This window comes from Podarcis melisellensis, assembly GCF_964234715.1.
Source record: "Podarcis melisellensis genome assembly, chromosome: 13".
NCBI lineage: Eukaryota > Metazoa > Chordata > Lepidosauria > Squamata > Lacertidae > Podarcis > Podarcis melisellensis.
The window spans coordinates 26,041,983-26,058,008 of NC_138545.1; the positions used below are offsets into that span (position 1 = coordinate 26,041,983).

Here is a 16,026-nt window from a genome sequence, read left to right on the forward strand (position 1 = left end):
TATCCACTGTATATACTCAATTACTCAATCCAGTGGTTCTATAAATCAGATCTGTGTTTTATCCTACTACAAGGATTTAATCTGATATATCCTGAGAGCAGAATATATTCAAATAATGAACAAATTCTCTACAGCAAATTAAGCTCTGGGGAGAATGCATAATATGAACCTATGAGGACTTTAAAAAGAAAAATGCATTCCAATACATAGTGATGAGAAAAATGCTTTACCCATGAGGATATCCTCATGGGGAAAGCATTTCTTCTAGCCAATTTTATCTGTGCAAAAGCACTTACAGAACCTGAATTAAGCAGCCCATAGGCAGAGCTTTTTTTCAGCTGGAACTCACCAGACCCCAGTTCCAGCACCTCTCAGGTGGGTACCATTGCCATTGTGTGCTGAGGTCCCCAAAACACCCCTACCCCAATAACTCACACATCACACATAATTTTTGTTTAAGGTTTTTGGCATAATTTTGGCCACAACTTTATTAAAATACAAATTGTGAGTGGTTGCTTAGGCATTGGTTATGACTAGCTGCCCCCCCCCCCCCGCCTTGGGGGACAGCACTGACTCCCGGATTCCAGCGAGAGCCAGTGTGGAGGAACAAGATCAGGGATAACTGGAGCTGCGACAGACCCTCAGCTTCTCCCCGCATGCTCCCAGGAGCTTATGCGGCCCGCACCCGATTCCAGGGGTTTGGACGAGAGGATGGTAAGCCCCTGAATTCCTTTAATGGAATTACCATGCAGCAGCAGCATTGGAGGGGCAGCACAGCCAATCCATACCCCTCCACCAACCAATTTAACCAATGCCTAACCGCCAACCTTACAAGTTGTGATAATTTGCTACGCAGTAGGCAAAAACCAATTGGCACACACTAATCAGCCAAAAGGAAAAATTCCTACCAGGCCCCCGCACCAATGCGGACGACCCCATGACAGGCATAGCAAGGTCAAAGCACAAGCCCAATCAAGGGCGGGTGGGTGATCCGGTGCCCACAGCGAAAGAGAAAGGAACATGCTGTGAGCCTTGTTTAAATAACCTCTGTTCCCACCCCTAAATTGGCAACATCAAATTTACCCCAGTAACACCAACCACAAATCCGATCCAAGCCCCTTCAATCTATCCTGCCTGGCAACCATGGGGTGCTTTACTCGGCCCCATCCGCAACATGTGCTCTCCTTTATAGAGAACACGCTTCCTAGGAGAACAAGGAAGGTGTTCATGCTGAGTTCCGGCACCTCTTTTTCTATTTTTTTTTTTAAATGGCACTGCCCATGGGCATGGCTTTATCAACATACCAGCAGTGATTCAATTCAAAACCCAGCAGTCAGAAATCACCTGGATGTACAGGAGTGCAGGCAGAAAGCAGATTCAGTGTCACATTTTGCCAAAGGTGTGGCAAGATCTGATCAACTTCACTGTGATACAAAAAGGCATACCACACTGAGCATAATTTATGTGGGATTACATCATTCACAGACACACTCGCCCCCGGCCCAGATTGTGAATTAACTTGCCCAGAGCCTTTTTGGGTATGATGCCCAAAGTATGCACCTGAAAATCCCCTAGGGGGTGGGTCCAGGCAGGGGTCAGAAATCCTCTCTGTGGCTCTCTCTCTTTTTGCAGCAATGTCAGGATGCTCCAAGAATAAACCCTGGTTGGAAGCCTCATGGCAACTGTGCTCACCCATCACTGGGATCCTCAAACCTTGGGTGAAACCATCCAAGATATATCGAGTGGCTTGATCGTTCGCATAAAGTTAGCACAGAGGGTATACAGCCACTAACTTGATAAGTTCTGAAAGACTTACATTGGCTCCCAGTACGTTTCTGAGCACAATTCAAAAGTGTTGACACTGACTTTTAAAGCCCTAAATGGCCTTTGTTCAGTATACCTGAAGGAGCGTCTCCACCCCCATCGTACAGCCCAGACACTGAGATCCAGCTCTGAGAGCCTTCTGGCTGTTCCCTCCCTGCGAGAAGTGAGGCTACAGGAAATCATGCAGAGGGCCTTTTGGTAGTGGTGCCCACCCTGTGGAAAGCCCTGCAATCAGATGTCAAGGAAATACACAACTATCTTACTTTTAAAATACATCTGAAGGCAGTCCTGTTTAGGGAAGTTTTTGATGTTTGATTATAGGTAGGTAGCCATGTTGGTCTGCCGTAGTCGAAACAAAATAAAAAAAATCCCTTCCAGTAGCACCTTAGAGACCAATTAAGTTTGTTATTGGTATGAACTTTCATGTACATGTACACTTCTTCAAATTATGAATTCTTCATTTTTTTATTAAATATTTTTATTAAAGTTTCAACATATTTTTATCATAACAACACAAAACAACGCAATAACAAACAAAACTAATCTGTGAAGATCTTCAAATAAATAAAGGCAAAAATGAAGCTGGCGATTATCCATAGACCATCCTATGGCCTCCTTTGTAAGGATTTTGACTCTCCTTCCATGGATGTTTTTTAAAGCCATTTGTCATGGATGCTTTATTTGAGATTCCTGCATCACAGAGGATTGGACTAAATGAACTTCTGGGTTGCTTTCAACTCTATAATTCTATGATTCTATATTTCTGTGTACATTCAGGAATTAAGGCTCTTAAACAAACAATATTGTGAATGCATGGATATTGGAAGCTCCTTTTCAGTGTGTTCATTTGGACTCTAATTTCCCTATACACAGCAAAGAAGAGCACAAGGAGTTTTTAGCTGGGACAGGAAAAAGCCCATTTAATCCAACATCTTGTTTCGCAAAGAGACTATGGGAGTCTCACCAGCAGGACCTGACCACCACAAGTTTTCCTTCAGATTAAGCATTATGTAGGTCCATATTCCTGCAGAGTGGCGTGAAAGTTTGTATTGTTTAATAATATTCTTGAGAATGCTGATTCATTCCCCTGGGATTATGCACCAATGGGAGTGAAGAGGGAGAGTATTCATTAAAAATAGCAAGCAACTAAGGAACAAAGTCAAACAAAGTCCTATCGGGGTTTTTTTTTTTTTTTTGCTGTTATGCATAAGAACAACAACAACAACAAAATAATTGGATTTTTGTTCTGTGGAACACAAAAGGAGACTTTATTAATGCAAGTATTTATTGTGGGGCTGCACAAGGACAATTCCACACATTTTCAATTATGATGCCATCATGAAAGAGATGCAAAATTCATCCTCTTATACGGTATCTAGTTTTACTTAATTTTCTTCTTATTGTTATTATTTTGAAATCTCATAAAATATTAAGTTGAATTAGTTTTCCTAGTTGCTATTCAAACATCTTTAGATTTTTCTCATTGTTCCACATACTGATTGGATGCAATTCCCATGTAAGTTAAAGAATGCTGCTTCTTGATTTAATAACAAATGCAGACACAGGACATCCACAGAGCCTTAAAGGGCAAAATCATTTAAAGGTATTGTTGTGTTTTCATTTCATTCTTTATTTCTCTTGCCAAATTTATCCAGCTGAAAGATGCTGTGCTCTATTTTGACAAACTGTGAGTATTCAAACTGCAATCAGATGAAGCAAAATCGCTTGGATCTAGATTTGCTTTTAGGCAATTCACATATTGCAGTTTCTACAGTATATAAAGTGAAATACTTGAGTTAATATTTCTGAGAGAGATCCAGTAGAGATGTGTGTGTTTGTTTTGCAGTGGCAGGTGTCCAGAGAGTGAGAGAGATTCTCAGCAGAGTTTTAAAGGTTTTTCTTGAAGGTATTCAAAACTAAATGACAAAAAATAAGCACGTTTCAATGCTGCTATTTTATACTTTATAAAATTCACGTCTGCCTTGATAAAATAGTCTTTCAACTGAAATGCTATATTGAATATTATGCCAGCTTGACAAATGACATTGAAGTGTTGTTGCTGTTTTTCAGTTATTCCTAAAGTGGAATGTGAGGTTTTCCAATGCACAGCAATACAAACTTAAGTTATCATGAATAAAATTCTTAACAGCTCTAGATGTACTGGTTCATTTTTTAAAAAATCATGTAAAACATATTTCCAAAATAAGTGGTCATAACTATCAAATATGCATTAAAGCTGTCCTAACATATTCACATCTCCAACATTATTATTAATGTCATTTGGATGTATCTCATTTAACATAGGTGGAGAAAGATATATTGTTTGTAAGGTGAGTTTTAGATCAGTTGTTTCATCACCATGCAAATGTTTCAACATAGACTGCAATCCTATATCCACTCGCCTTAGAGTAGCTCCAGCCAAACTGAATGGAGCTTACTTCTAAGTAGATATGCCCAGGGATGTGCTTTGAGTCACTTAATGATTTAGTATAATTTATATTCCGAACCTGCAACAAAAAGCTATATTTCCAAGGTGCCCCAACAACCAAAGCTATTTCATAAATAAAAATAAAAGTTTACTGGAAAATAGTTCTTTTTGTAAATTAATGGAATAATAAAATCATAGTTAAGCAACATTCATTCATTTATTTTCTTAAGAAAAGGTAAATAATTAATACTTTATAATAATTTTATTTTGACTATATTTACATCTTTATTAATCTTGTCTATAAATTTGAGTAAGTTTTTTCGTTTTTGGTTTACCAAAAATGCATTTTTGTTTTTGTTTTTTATATAACACATTTATAAACTTAAAAAGCCCTAAACAAATACATTTTGGATTACATTTTATTGCTTTCAAAGTATTGTTTTTCATAATTTAATCAATAATCTCCTACACTCACTTGAATAAAAAGAATGCATGCAAATAATTATACAATGTGAATTATATTTCCTATGATACTTGAAGAAAAGTACCATATTTTTTGCTCTATAAGACTCACTTTTTCCCTCCTAAAAAGTAAGGGGAAATGTGTGTGCGTCTTATGGAGCGAATGCAGGCTGTGCAGCTAGCCCAGAAGCCAGAACAGCAAGAGAGATTGCTGCTTTCACTGCGCAGCATTCCCTCTTCCTGTTCTGGTTTCTGAGATTCAGAATATATTTTTTTCTTGTTTTCCTCCTCCAAAAACTAGGTGCGTCTTGTGGTCTGGTGCATCTTATAGAGAGAAAAATATGGTAATATTTTCACGCTAACTTTCTGATTAAATAAAATAAATAATGCATCATAAGAAAAGGTCATCCTCCCCTCTGACTGAAAGGCTTACTTGCATAACATTTTTGTAATTTGACCGTGGCCTTGATTTAGATTAATTCCTTTCTCTATGTCTTTGCAGATAATACTGAATTCAGGATATGGAAGAGGAAAATGAGACGACAGTGACTGAGTTTGTCCTTATCGGCTATTCTGGTAGACCAAAGACAAGGATAGGATTACTCGTTTTCATAACTGTTGTGTATTCTATAACAGTGGTGGGAAATGGCCTCATCATCTTGGTGATTGCAGGTGATCCTCGACTGCACAACCCCATGTACTTTTTCCTCAGTAACCTTTCCCTCCTTGACATTGTATATTCAACATCTTCAGTCCCGCAGTCCATTGCAAACCTTCTGGTAGACAAGCCCACCATGTCCTATAAAATGTGTTACTTGCAAATGAGCATTAGTGTTGGCTTGGGTGTGACTGAATGCTTCCTTTTGGCCATCATGGCTTATGATCGGTATATAGCCATTTCCAGTCCACTACATTACACACTAATAATGAGCAGGAAGTTTTGTATTCAGTTAGCAGCTGGGACATGGACAAGTGGCATATTCTTGGGGGTAATCCCGATTTATACCATGCCAGCTCGCTTTTGTAAACAAAATGTGATTGACCATTTGACATGTGAACTCAAAGCAGTTTTGAAGTTGGTTTGCTCAGATACTTCCATGAACCAACTGGTGATGTTCTTAACTGGCATTCTTACCTTGCTTGCCCCCTTTGCCTTTATCATTTTCTCATATTTGCGTATTGTTGTGGCAATTCTGAGAATTCATTCATCAGGTGGGAGACTGAAGGCTTTCTCCACATGTGCATCCCACTTGACAGTAGTAACAATCTTCTATGGCACTGCTATATTCTCGTATCTCCAACCACAAACTAAAAGTACCCATGAATTAGACAAGATAATTTCTGCCTTCTATGGAATTGTGACTCCCATGTTAAATCCACTCATATATACACTCAGGAATCAGGAAGTAAAAGGAGCATTAAAAAGACTTGTGGGAAGAAAAGAGAAATAATAATTAAAAAATGAGCATAGAGATATAGTGAACAGAATTAAGTTCTCATAGGTGCTGCTACTTTTGAACAAGCCTTTATCCACTGGTATGTTCTACTTGATTGTGATAAAAAAAAATATTCAATGTTAAGCTTATGTTGTGCAATGATCTCTGCAAGTGCGATTGAATTTTCCTTTCTTCTCTCCCCATGCTTTCTCCACACTCCTCCCAGTTGACTCTGAAGGATTGGGGATGATACTAAGCAAATTTCTGGGGGTGCACAGGGGAAGGAGAGGTTGGGACTTGCAAAAGTTGTTCCAGTCATGCAGTGATTGAGGTCACAACCATACCATATATTAAAAGCACATTGCTTCCCTCAAAGAAACATGGTAATTGTAGTTCCATTTCACTTGCAGTAGGACCCACTGAGCATAGTGGGCCTTACTACTAATTGAATAAGCATGCACACAATTGCACTGTAAATTAATTAGAAGTGGACTTACAATGTTGGTTGTGAGTACTAACTCTTCGCTTCACAACCTTATGTACTTTTTTCCTCATGAACTCTCCTTCTCTTGTAGCTAATATTTTTCACCTTTCAGAGCACAGTTTCTAGAAAACCTGTAATTTCATTTGTCAAATGTGTTGCTCAAATAACCAGGGTGCTTTTCTAGGGCATAGCTCAAAGCAGTCAGAGATTATAAACATTTATGACCAGTATGCTTCTTTCTTTCCTTTATTTTCCTGTGTTATATATTCAGTATGAATGTAAGAATCAGAAACAGATGGTACAGGACTCAAGGACATGCCTTCTTGCTATGACTGGTTCTATGTCAGTCAATGAAGTCTAATATTTATGGGCACCATACTTCTGAGGCTCTTGCACTTCTAAATCTCATATCTCAGTGGTCAGCTGCTTGTTTTTCATGCTTCTCCCCCTTCTTATTTCCCAATCCTTCCATTTTAACTCATGGAGAAGTAATTGAAACTTGTAAAAGAGCTTGGAATTAGAATATGGTTACTCAGTAGCATTCTTCAGAGGTCCATGCCTATGTGATTAGATTTTTGCAAGAAGGAGAGTGGGGGAAAGTCCATCTGCCCTGTTCCTTCATTGAATTCTAATCACACAAAGCGTGTTCTCCCTAAAATGAGAGCACGGGTTGCGGTGTGGGCTGCCAGGCCAGCCCTCTGTTGCCAGGGAGGTTAATGGTTATTGCCTGGTGCAATGATTGGCTGACTAGGTCGCTGGGGCAAATTGCTTGTAGCAAATTGGTGGGTGGGACCATAGTCTTTAAATATTGGGACACTCTGGCTTTTGCTTTCTCTTTAGCAGAGTGCATCAGATCACCCGCCCGCCCACCCTGTGTTCTGGTTGACCTTGCTTTGCCTGTCATGGGGTCGTCTGCCTTGGGGCAGGGGCCTAGTAGGAATTTTACCATTTGGCTGATTGGCTGGTGCCACTTGGTTTTTGCCTACTACTTAGCAATTCGTCACAACTTGTAAGGTTGCGGTTAGGCATTGGTTATAAAAAGCTGGTGATGGAGGGGTCAGGATAGGCTGTGCCTACCCCTCCAATGGTGCACGAAGGGAATTCCGTTAAAGGAATCCTGGGGCTTGCCATGATTTTGTCCAATCCCTGAAATGGGACCAGGGCCAGCAAGCCTTGGGGAGCTGGTTGGGTGAGCGGTGAGGGCTGTCGCTCAGCTCAACTGATCCCCAACATTGTCTTTCCCTTCACTGGCTTCCAATGGAGTTTGGAATGTCAGTTCTGTCCCAAGCGGGGGGACAGATAGTCATAACCAATGTCTAAGCAACCACTCACAGATTTTGTATTTTAATAAAGTTGTGGCCAAAATAGTGCCCAAAAACCTTAAATTTAAATTATGTGTGTTTTGTGAATTATTTTGAGGGGTGGCTTGGGGAACTACACACGCAACTATATATCATTTCATGAACTGGGAGCTGAAATACTTTGGGGAGATTACTCTGCTCTCCACACAGTTTAGAATCCTGGACTGTAAGGGTCCTAAATCACAGTGGAGCCTACTAGGGATGTTGAAGAAGTGGAAATGGCTGATATTCCCATATTCATCCTGTGTCCAGAACAGAAATCAATCAACCCAGTGACTAGAAATCGGTAATAACTGTTGTTATTTAATGACACTGTGCAGTGGACATGTAATGTATGACATCCCCTGCTGTTTAATTTGTGTCTGTCCCCCCCCCCCCGCCCTTTGCATTGACAATAAATGCTGTGGAAATAAAGTATGTTATTTATGTAAATTTGTAACATACATAAATGAAGTTTAAAAAATTATGTAAATTGCATTGAATAGTGAATGAGACAAATAAAATTGACGCCTAGAGCCAACATAACAGATTCCAAGCTATGATAAAGCCCGTCATCTACACACTCAGAAATCGGGAAGTAAAAGGAGCATTAAGAAGACTTGTGGGAAGCAGAAAGGTGCCACAGTAAAAGTATATTTAAAAAGGGAGCAATGCTTTACTGGACCTGTTCTGATCATATTGCTAATAAAATATTCTTGCAAATCTATGTTTTTATTTTTTTTAGAATAATATTTAATAAAATTTTAAAGGTTACAAAAAGAAAAAATAGAAAACACCATATTAAACAGAAACAAAACAACACATCACAATAAGGAAAAAGAAAAAAAAGATAAAGAAAAAGAAAAAAACAGAAAAATACAAACAATTAAAAAACACAGCGAATATTCCCATAACTTATCTTTCATTTGCTTGTTTCCTTGACCTCCCCACACCTCCCTTTTTTGTATTCTAGTTCGGTTAGCTATTTCAGCAAATCCTTTCCATCTTTTCCAATTTTTGTCCTGTAATTTATCTTAAACTAATGTAACTTTACTTTCCCTCCTTTCACCAATTAACAATCTATTTTTTCTTAATCCTTTATAACATTTCTGCTAAAACCACATAACTTCATTCCAACATCCTTCTAACATTCCTTAATTTTACAATGTTTCTGTAAGTAAACTTTAAATTTCTTCCAATCTTCTTCCACTGACTCTTCTCCCTGGTCTCGGATTCTGCTAGTCAAATCCGCCAGTTCCATGTAGTCCATCACCTTCATCTGCCATTCTTCCCTGGTGGGTAGATCTTGTGTCTTTCAGTACTTTGCAATAAGTATTCTTGCTGCTGTTGTAGCATACATAAAAAAGTTCAAGATTCTTGCAAATCTAGTTGACTTGTCAAAGGTAAACATTTTTAGGTACAAGTATCTCCATCCATGTCATTCAGTGGCCAACCTATTCAAATTCTAAGGAAATGTATGTAGATAAAGGGAATTTGGAAATCAGCTCATCATGAAATGAAACAGTGAGGGGGATGAGTTTGGAACTGCTGTGAAACACAGGAACATTGAAAGTCATCTTATACAAGCTCAGACCACTGATCCATGTGGTTCGGCATTGTCTTCCTTGACTGGTAGCAGATTTCCAGGATTTCAGGCAGGGAAATTTGCAACCCTACCTGGAGGTGTTGGGAAATATTTCGTGTACAATGTACAATGTTCTCTACTGCTGTGTTATGGACCACCCCCACATATAACACACTAGTTTTCTTTATTTTTCTTTGCAATATGAACAGGTATAGATGAAACTCTGTATTGCATGAGTGTTCTTGAGGCTGCTGAATCAATGAGGCTCCTGGGACTATGTACCCAAGGGAATGCAGAATAAGAATGTAAATTAACTAAGGAAAAAACTGAGAGAAGGGCTTTTCTTTCCAAGGACATATATCTACTGCCTTCTGCAATGCCCTTCTCTCTACTGAGAACATTTGGAACTTTCCAAGGATCAGTAATTGATACTCTATTAATGCAACCCTTTATCCTGTGTACCCATAATGTTATAAAACCTTTTCAGATTAAGGATCCACCTTTACCTCAAATATTAATTTTTCAAGCTGCTTCTTATTTATTTATTTTTTACCTTCCATAAGAGACTGCTCTGGAGGGCCATCTTGGGTCTGGCTGTGAACCCTGAGTGGATCATGATACACCAGGTGAAGACCAGTGGTTAAAAAATGTCAACTCTCAGTTTAATAACAAATGCTGATGGAGGACACCCAAAATGCTTTGAGGGTCAAAGGCGTTTGAAGGTATTCACTGTTTATTTTAAAAGTATATTTCTATATATTTTGAATGAGCAACCGTCTCTTTTTAAAAGAGAAAATGAACTTGAAAGGTATTCAGCTTGTAAATTTATTGGGAAGATGAAACAAAAACAAAAACAAAAATTCAAATGAGCAAACAGCAATCGATTTATCCGCATTTACTGGTTTGGGCATCCATTGTAAGCACACACAAAATGCAGTCCACAAATCTTATTTGTTTGATCACTTTATGAAAAGTTTAGAGTATATCTGAATGAATTCAGTATGTCTTTACTTATGATTAATAATAATAATAATAAATTTTATTTATATCCCACCCTCCCAAGCCGAAGCCGGGCTCAGGGTGTTGGATACAATCCTATATGAACTTACCTTCACAAGTCCCTTTGAACTCTGATGTTAGTGGGACTGAAATTGGAAGCAGCAGTATAATTATAATGTTATGGAGGTTTGCAGAAGAAGAGTTTTCCATCATCCTTCTGCAGCTCTTTTGGAGAGTCAGGGAGATTCCCTGAACAATGTATTGCTTCAGTGGCAGGTGAAATCACAAACTTGTAACTTGAATCCTGAGTTAAATGAATTTAAGTAAGTTAGCATTAACTTTCTCCCATTAGTCCAACTGAATTAAGACAATATAGAGACTTCTGCATAAATTCAAAGTACAAGATTTAATTATTAATTGGACTGTGTGATCCTTGCTGCATTCACCAGAAGGATCAAAAGTTGCCCTTCATTTTTAGTGCCTCTTCCCAATGCATCCATCAGGAAATTCTTATGTTCATTACTTAAAAATAGCACTCATTCAGGATAGTTCCATCATTTCACTGTACTTAGGCAACATTTTTATCTTTTCAAATGATACAGGGAAAATTTCGTCTTGCTGGAAAACTTCTGTGTGACCATAATTTCTGAATTATTAATGCAGCTTTTCTAAAACATGTACCGTATTTTTCGCTCTATAAGACACACCAGACCACAAGACGCACCTAGTTTTTTGAAGAGGAAAACAAGAAAAAAAATATTCTGAATCTCAGAAGCCAGAAAGAGCAAGAGGGATCGCTATGCAATGAAAGAAGCAATCCCTCTTGCTGTTCTAGCTTCTGGGATAGCTGCGTAGCATGCATTTGCTCCATAAGACGCACACGCATTTCCCCTTACTTTTTAGGAAGGAAGAAGTGAATCTTATAGAGCAAAAAATACGGTATTTCAGATGGTCTCTGGGAGATGTATGCTATACTATTAACAAGTCAGACCCCAATGTGTGCCAAGATTATGCGTGATCAGCCAGCTATTTGATGATGAGATTAAACCAGCAAGATACAGAAGAAGAAATGGCAGATCAATAGGGGATTTCCATAGTTTGCAATGCATTTATACAAACTTTTTTCTTTTATAACTAAACTATTTCTCAGTTAAACAGAATAAAATGTAGGAAAGTTACAAGAGTGCCTGCATAAGCTGCAATTTAGTTTTTATACAATTTTAAAAGGGAGCAATTTGTAAGATTTAAAAAATAACTGCATGTTAATCTGCATTTTACAGTATGTTAATGACTGAAATACCTGAATACTATTGACTATCAAGTTGGTTATTTCCTTTCTTTAGAAAATCCCATTCTCATTGTCATTCAAGATAATACTTGATTCAGGCTATGGAAGAGGAAAATGAGACTACAGTGACTGAATTTGTCCTCATCGGCTATTCTGGTCGACCAAAGACAAGGATGGGATTAATTGCTTTCCTGACAGTTGTCTACTCCATAACCATTGCGGGAAATGTTCTTATTATTTTGGGCACCATTGCTGATCCTCGACTCCACAACCCCATGTACTTTTTCCTTGGTAATCTGTCCTTCCTTGACATTGGGTATTCAACAACTTCCATCCCACAAGCCATTGCAAATCTCCTGGTGGACAAACCTACCATGTCCTTTGCAATGTGTTCCTTGCAAGCCAGCAGTGGTGTCTGGTTAGGTACAACTGAATGTTTCCTGTTGGCTGTCATGGCTTATGACAGGCTTATAGCCATTTCCAGCCCACTACATTACATGTTAATCATGAACAAGAGATTGTGCATTCAGTTAGCAGCTGGAACATGGTCAAGTGGCCTTTTTTTAGGGGTTATTCCCATTTATGCCATGCCGGCTCGCTTTTGTGGGAGAAATGTGATCAATCATTTCACATGTGAACTCATAGCTGTTATGAAGCTTATTTGTTCAGATACCTCCGTGAGCCAACTGCTTATGTTCTTCTCTGGATCCCTCTCATTGCTTGTTCCTTTTGCCTTTATCCTTTTCTCATATTTACGCATTATTGTGGCAGTTCTGAGAATCCATTCATCAGGTGGGAGACTGAAGGCTTTTTCCACATGTGCCTCCCATTTGACTGTGGTAACCATTTTCTATGGCACTGCTATATTCTCATATATCCGACCTCAAACTAAAACCACAAATGAACTGGATAAAGCAATTTCTCTCTTCTATGGAACTGTGACTCCCATGTTAAACCCACTAATCTACACACTCAGAAATCAAGAAGTAAAAGGAGCCTTAAGAAGACTTATTGTAAGGTAAAGAAATTATTTAAAAGAAACAAACAAATGGGATTCAATAACGAAAAAACAACCAAGTTATGGAAAGATATTGTCCCTCCTATTGAGAAATGGTTGATAAAATTATTGGACTTAGCTGAGATAACAAACTTATCATGTTTAATCAGGGAAAAATAATTATATTCTTTTTTAGGGTTAGAAACTTCTTATGAACATTTTGCATAAAGGAGAAAATGAACTTGTAGTAACTGGATATGAAGATTGAAAAAAATATTGGTTTATAAAAATTAAATAGTTTGATATCTATTTCAGTGAATACAGAGAATCAAAAGTCTTTTCATCTTTTATTTTTTATTTCCCCCCTTTTACTTTATTTTCCTTTTTAATAATAATAATAATAATAATAATAATAATAATAATAATAATAATAATCTTTTTCTGAAGTTTTAGAATTCTGAGTTACCACCAAGGGCATTTTTAATTGTGAAGCCACATCTTTGAAATTCCCTCACCAGAGCATGATGTATGGACAGATTTTTTGTTGTTCTTTCAACTTTTTATTTAATATTGATATTCTAGCATCTATTGCAGCCCTCCTCCCCTTTATTTTAAATGAGTGGTTTTCAACTATGTTTTACTCAGAGTGTACTCAATAGGCGCCAGTAAAATCAGTGTATTTCAATTAGTGTATGACTGCAGTAAGTTTCAGAGACGGCAGCAATCCCATTTGCCTATGTTCATATTCACCTGAATGAAAAATTATTTGGAGGCTTAATTTCTTTCTTTAAATATTAACAGCATGAATTTTGCATGTTGTGAGGCTGTTCTTAGGTGCTGAATCAGTGACATTCTTGGGAATATCCTCCAGCGGGAATGTAGAGGAAGAACATGGTTTAAAAATATTAGCTAACTAAGAAACAATGTAATAAGTCTTATTGGGCTTTTCTCACATTTAATACCAACTACTAATAAAGAACACCCAGGAGAAATGACAAAAATATTTAAAGTATTGTAAATACCCAGATACTTAGGTTTATGCAACTTTTAATCTGTTTATAATTTATTGTTACTTAAACTTTTCAAAAGTGTTAAATTATTACTGTTGATTGTTCTTATTGATAGTTTTATCATTTTTGTAAACTGCTTTGAGAGTTTTGTTTTTTGTTTGTTTATTATTTGTTACCAAGCAATGTATCCTTTTTTTACTTCTTATTTAATCGGCAAATAAATATGTTTAAGATTTCACATTCAATATTATTGAACATTTTTTTTAAAAAAAATACTTTTCATTTTTTTAACAAATCTGAAACTATTAACCAAAGTAAAAATGATGGTTCATCAGCCTTGACTGCAATATATCTCATGATCATCCCAAGGAAGGAATTTCCAGCTATTTCCTCTCCACCCTTGAGGTTCTCCCAGTCCTGTCTAGATCTATTCTAGATGGTTGCAACATGCACCCGCCCCCAAGAACAGATGTAGATGGATAGGAGTGGCAGAGGGAGGAAGAGATATTACAGCTGATCTTGACTCCATGACCCCATGTACTTTTTCCTCAGTAAATTGTCCTTCTTTGACATTCTTGGATCCTTCTTGGATATTCAACAACTTCCATCCCACAAACCATTGCAAATCTTCTGGTAGACAAACCCACCATGTCCTTTGCAATGTGTTACTTACAAATGAGCAGTGGTGTCTGGTTAAGTACGACTGAATGCTTCATCTTGGCCATCATGGCTTATGACCAGTATATAGCCATTTCCAGTTCATTGCATTACATGCTAACCATGAACAAGAGGTGTTGTATTCAGTTAACAGCTGGAACATGGAACACTGATGTATTTTTAGGGATAGTCCCAATTTATGCAATGCCAGCTCACTTTTGTAGAAACAACATGATTGACCATGTGACAGGTGAAGTGAAAGCAGTTCTGAAGCTCACCTGTCCAGATACCTCTTTGAACCATCTGGTAAGGTTCTGAACTGGGGTTCTCACATTTCTTGGCCCTTTTGCCTTTATCTTTTTCACATACTTGCATATTATAATGGCCACCCTAAGAATTCATCCATCAGGTGGCAGGTTGAAGGCTTTCTCTACATGTGCTTTCCACCTGACAGTGGTAAGCATTTTCTATGGCACTGCTATATTTTCATAACTCAAGCCCCAAAGTTAAGGCACTCGAGAGCTGGATATAACTGTTTCTCCTTCTATGGGGTAGTGACATCCATGCTAAAGCCCTTCATCTACACTTTCAGAAATCAGGAAGTAAAAGGAGCATTAAGAAGACTTGTGTGAAGGGAAAAAGTGCCACAGTAAAAGTATATTTAAACAAGGAGCAATGTTTTATCTGCACCTCTTCTGTTAGTATTGCTAATAAAAGATTCTTGCAAATCTAGGTGACATGTCAAAGGTAAACATTTTTAATAATAATAATAATTTATTATTTATACCCCGCCCATCTGGCTGGGCTTCCCCCGCCACTCTGGGCAGATTAAAAAAAAAAACCCAACCTAAAACACTGCAATACATCAAACGTTAAAAGCTTCCCTAAACAGGGCTGCCTTCAGATGTCTTCTAAACGTCTGGTAGTTGTTGTTCTCTTTGACATCTGGTGGGAGGGCGTTCCACAGGGAGGGCGCCACTACCGAGAAGGCCCTCTGCCTGGCTCCCTATAACTTGGCTTTTAGGTAGAAGAATCTCCATCCATGTCATTCAATGGCAAATCTATTCAAATTCTAAGGAGATGTATGTAGATAAAGGGAATTTGGAAATCAACTCATAATGAAATGAAACAGTGAGGGGGGTGAGTTTGGAACTGCTATGAAACACAGGTACATTAAAAGTCACCTTATACAAGTTATGACCACTGGTCCATCTGGTTAGGTATTGTCTTCAATGACTGGTGGCAGCAATCCAGGATTTCAGGCAGGGAAATTTGCAACCCTACCTGGAGGTGTTGGGAAATATTTCTTGTAAAATGTACTCTACTGCTGTGTTATGGACCACCCCCACATAAAACACACCAGATTCCTTTCTTTTTCTTTACAATATGAGCAGGTACAGATTAAATTCTGCATTGCAAGAGAGTGTTTTGAGGCTGCTGAATCAATGAGGCTCCTGAGACTTTGTACCCAAGGGAATGCAGAATAAGGATGTGTATTTTAAAATGTAAACTAACT

At 38.0% G+C, this 16,026-nt stretch overlaps 2 protein-coding genes across 2 annotated transcripts; both read left to right on the plus strand.

Annotated features, from left to right (window-relative positions):
• Window positions 1-5,235: 5,235 nt before the first annotated feature.
• LOC309356086 (olfactory receptor 13H1-like) lies at window positions 5,236-6,165 on the plus strand (the record flags this gene model as incomplete). The annotated part of the gene is made up of 1 exon (XM_081887266.1): window positions 5,236-6,165. One exon carries the CDS (start codon window positions 5,236-5,238, stop codon window positions 6,163-6,165), a length of 930 nt encoding a protein of 309 aa, XP_081743392.1.
• Window positions 6,166-11,947: 5,782 nt separating this feature from the next.
• On the plus strand, window positions 11,948-12,868 carry LOC309355558 (olfactory receptor 13H1-like; the record flags this gene model as incomplete). Its single annotated transcript, XM_081886503.1, has 1 exon — window positions 11,948-12,868. One exon carries the CDS (start codon window positions 11,948-11,950, stop codon window positions 12,866-12,868), a length of 921 nt encoding a protein of 306 aa, XP_081742629.1.
• Between the last annotated feature and the right edge of the window lie 3,158 nt (window positions 12,869-16,026).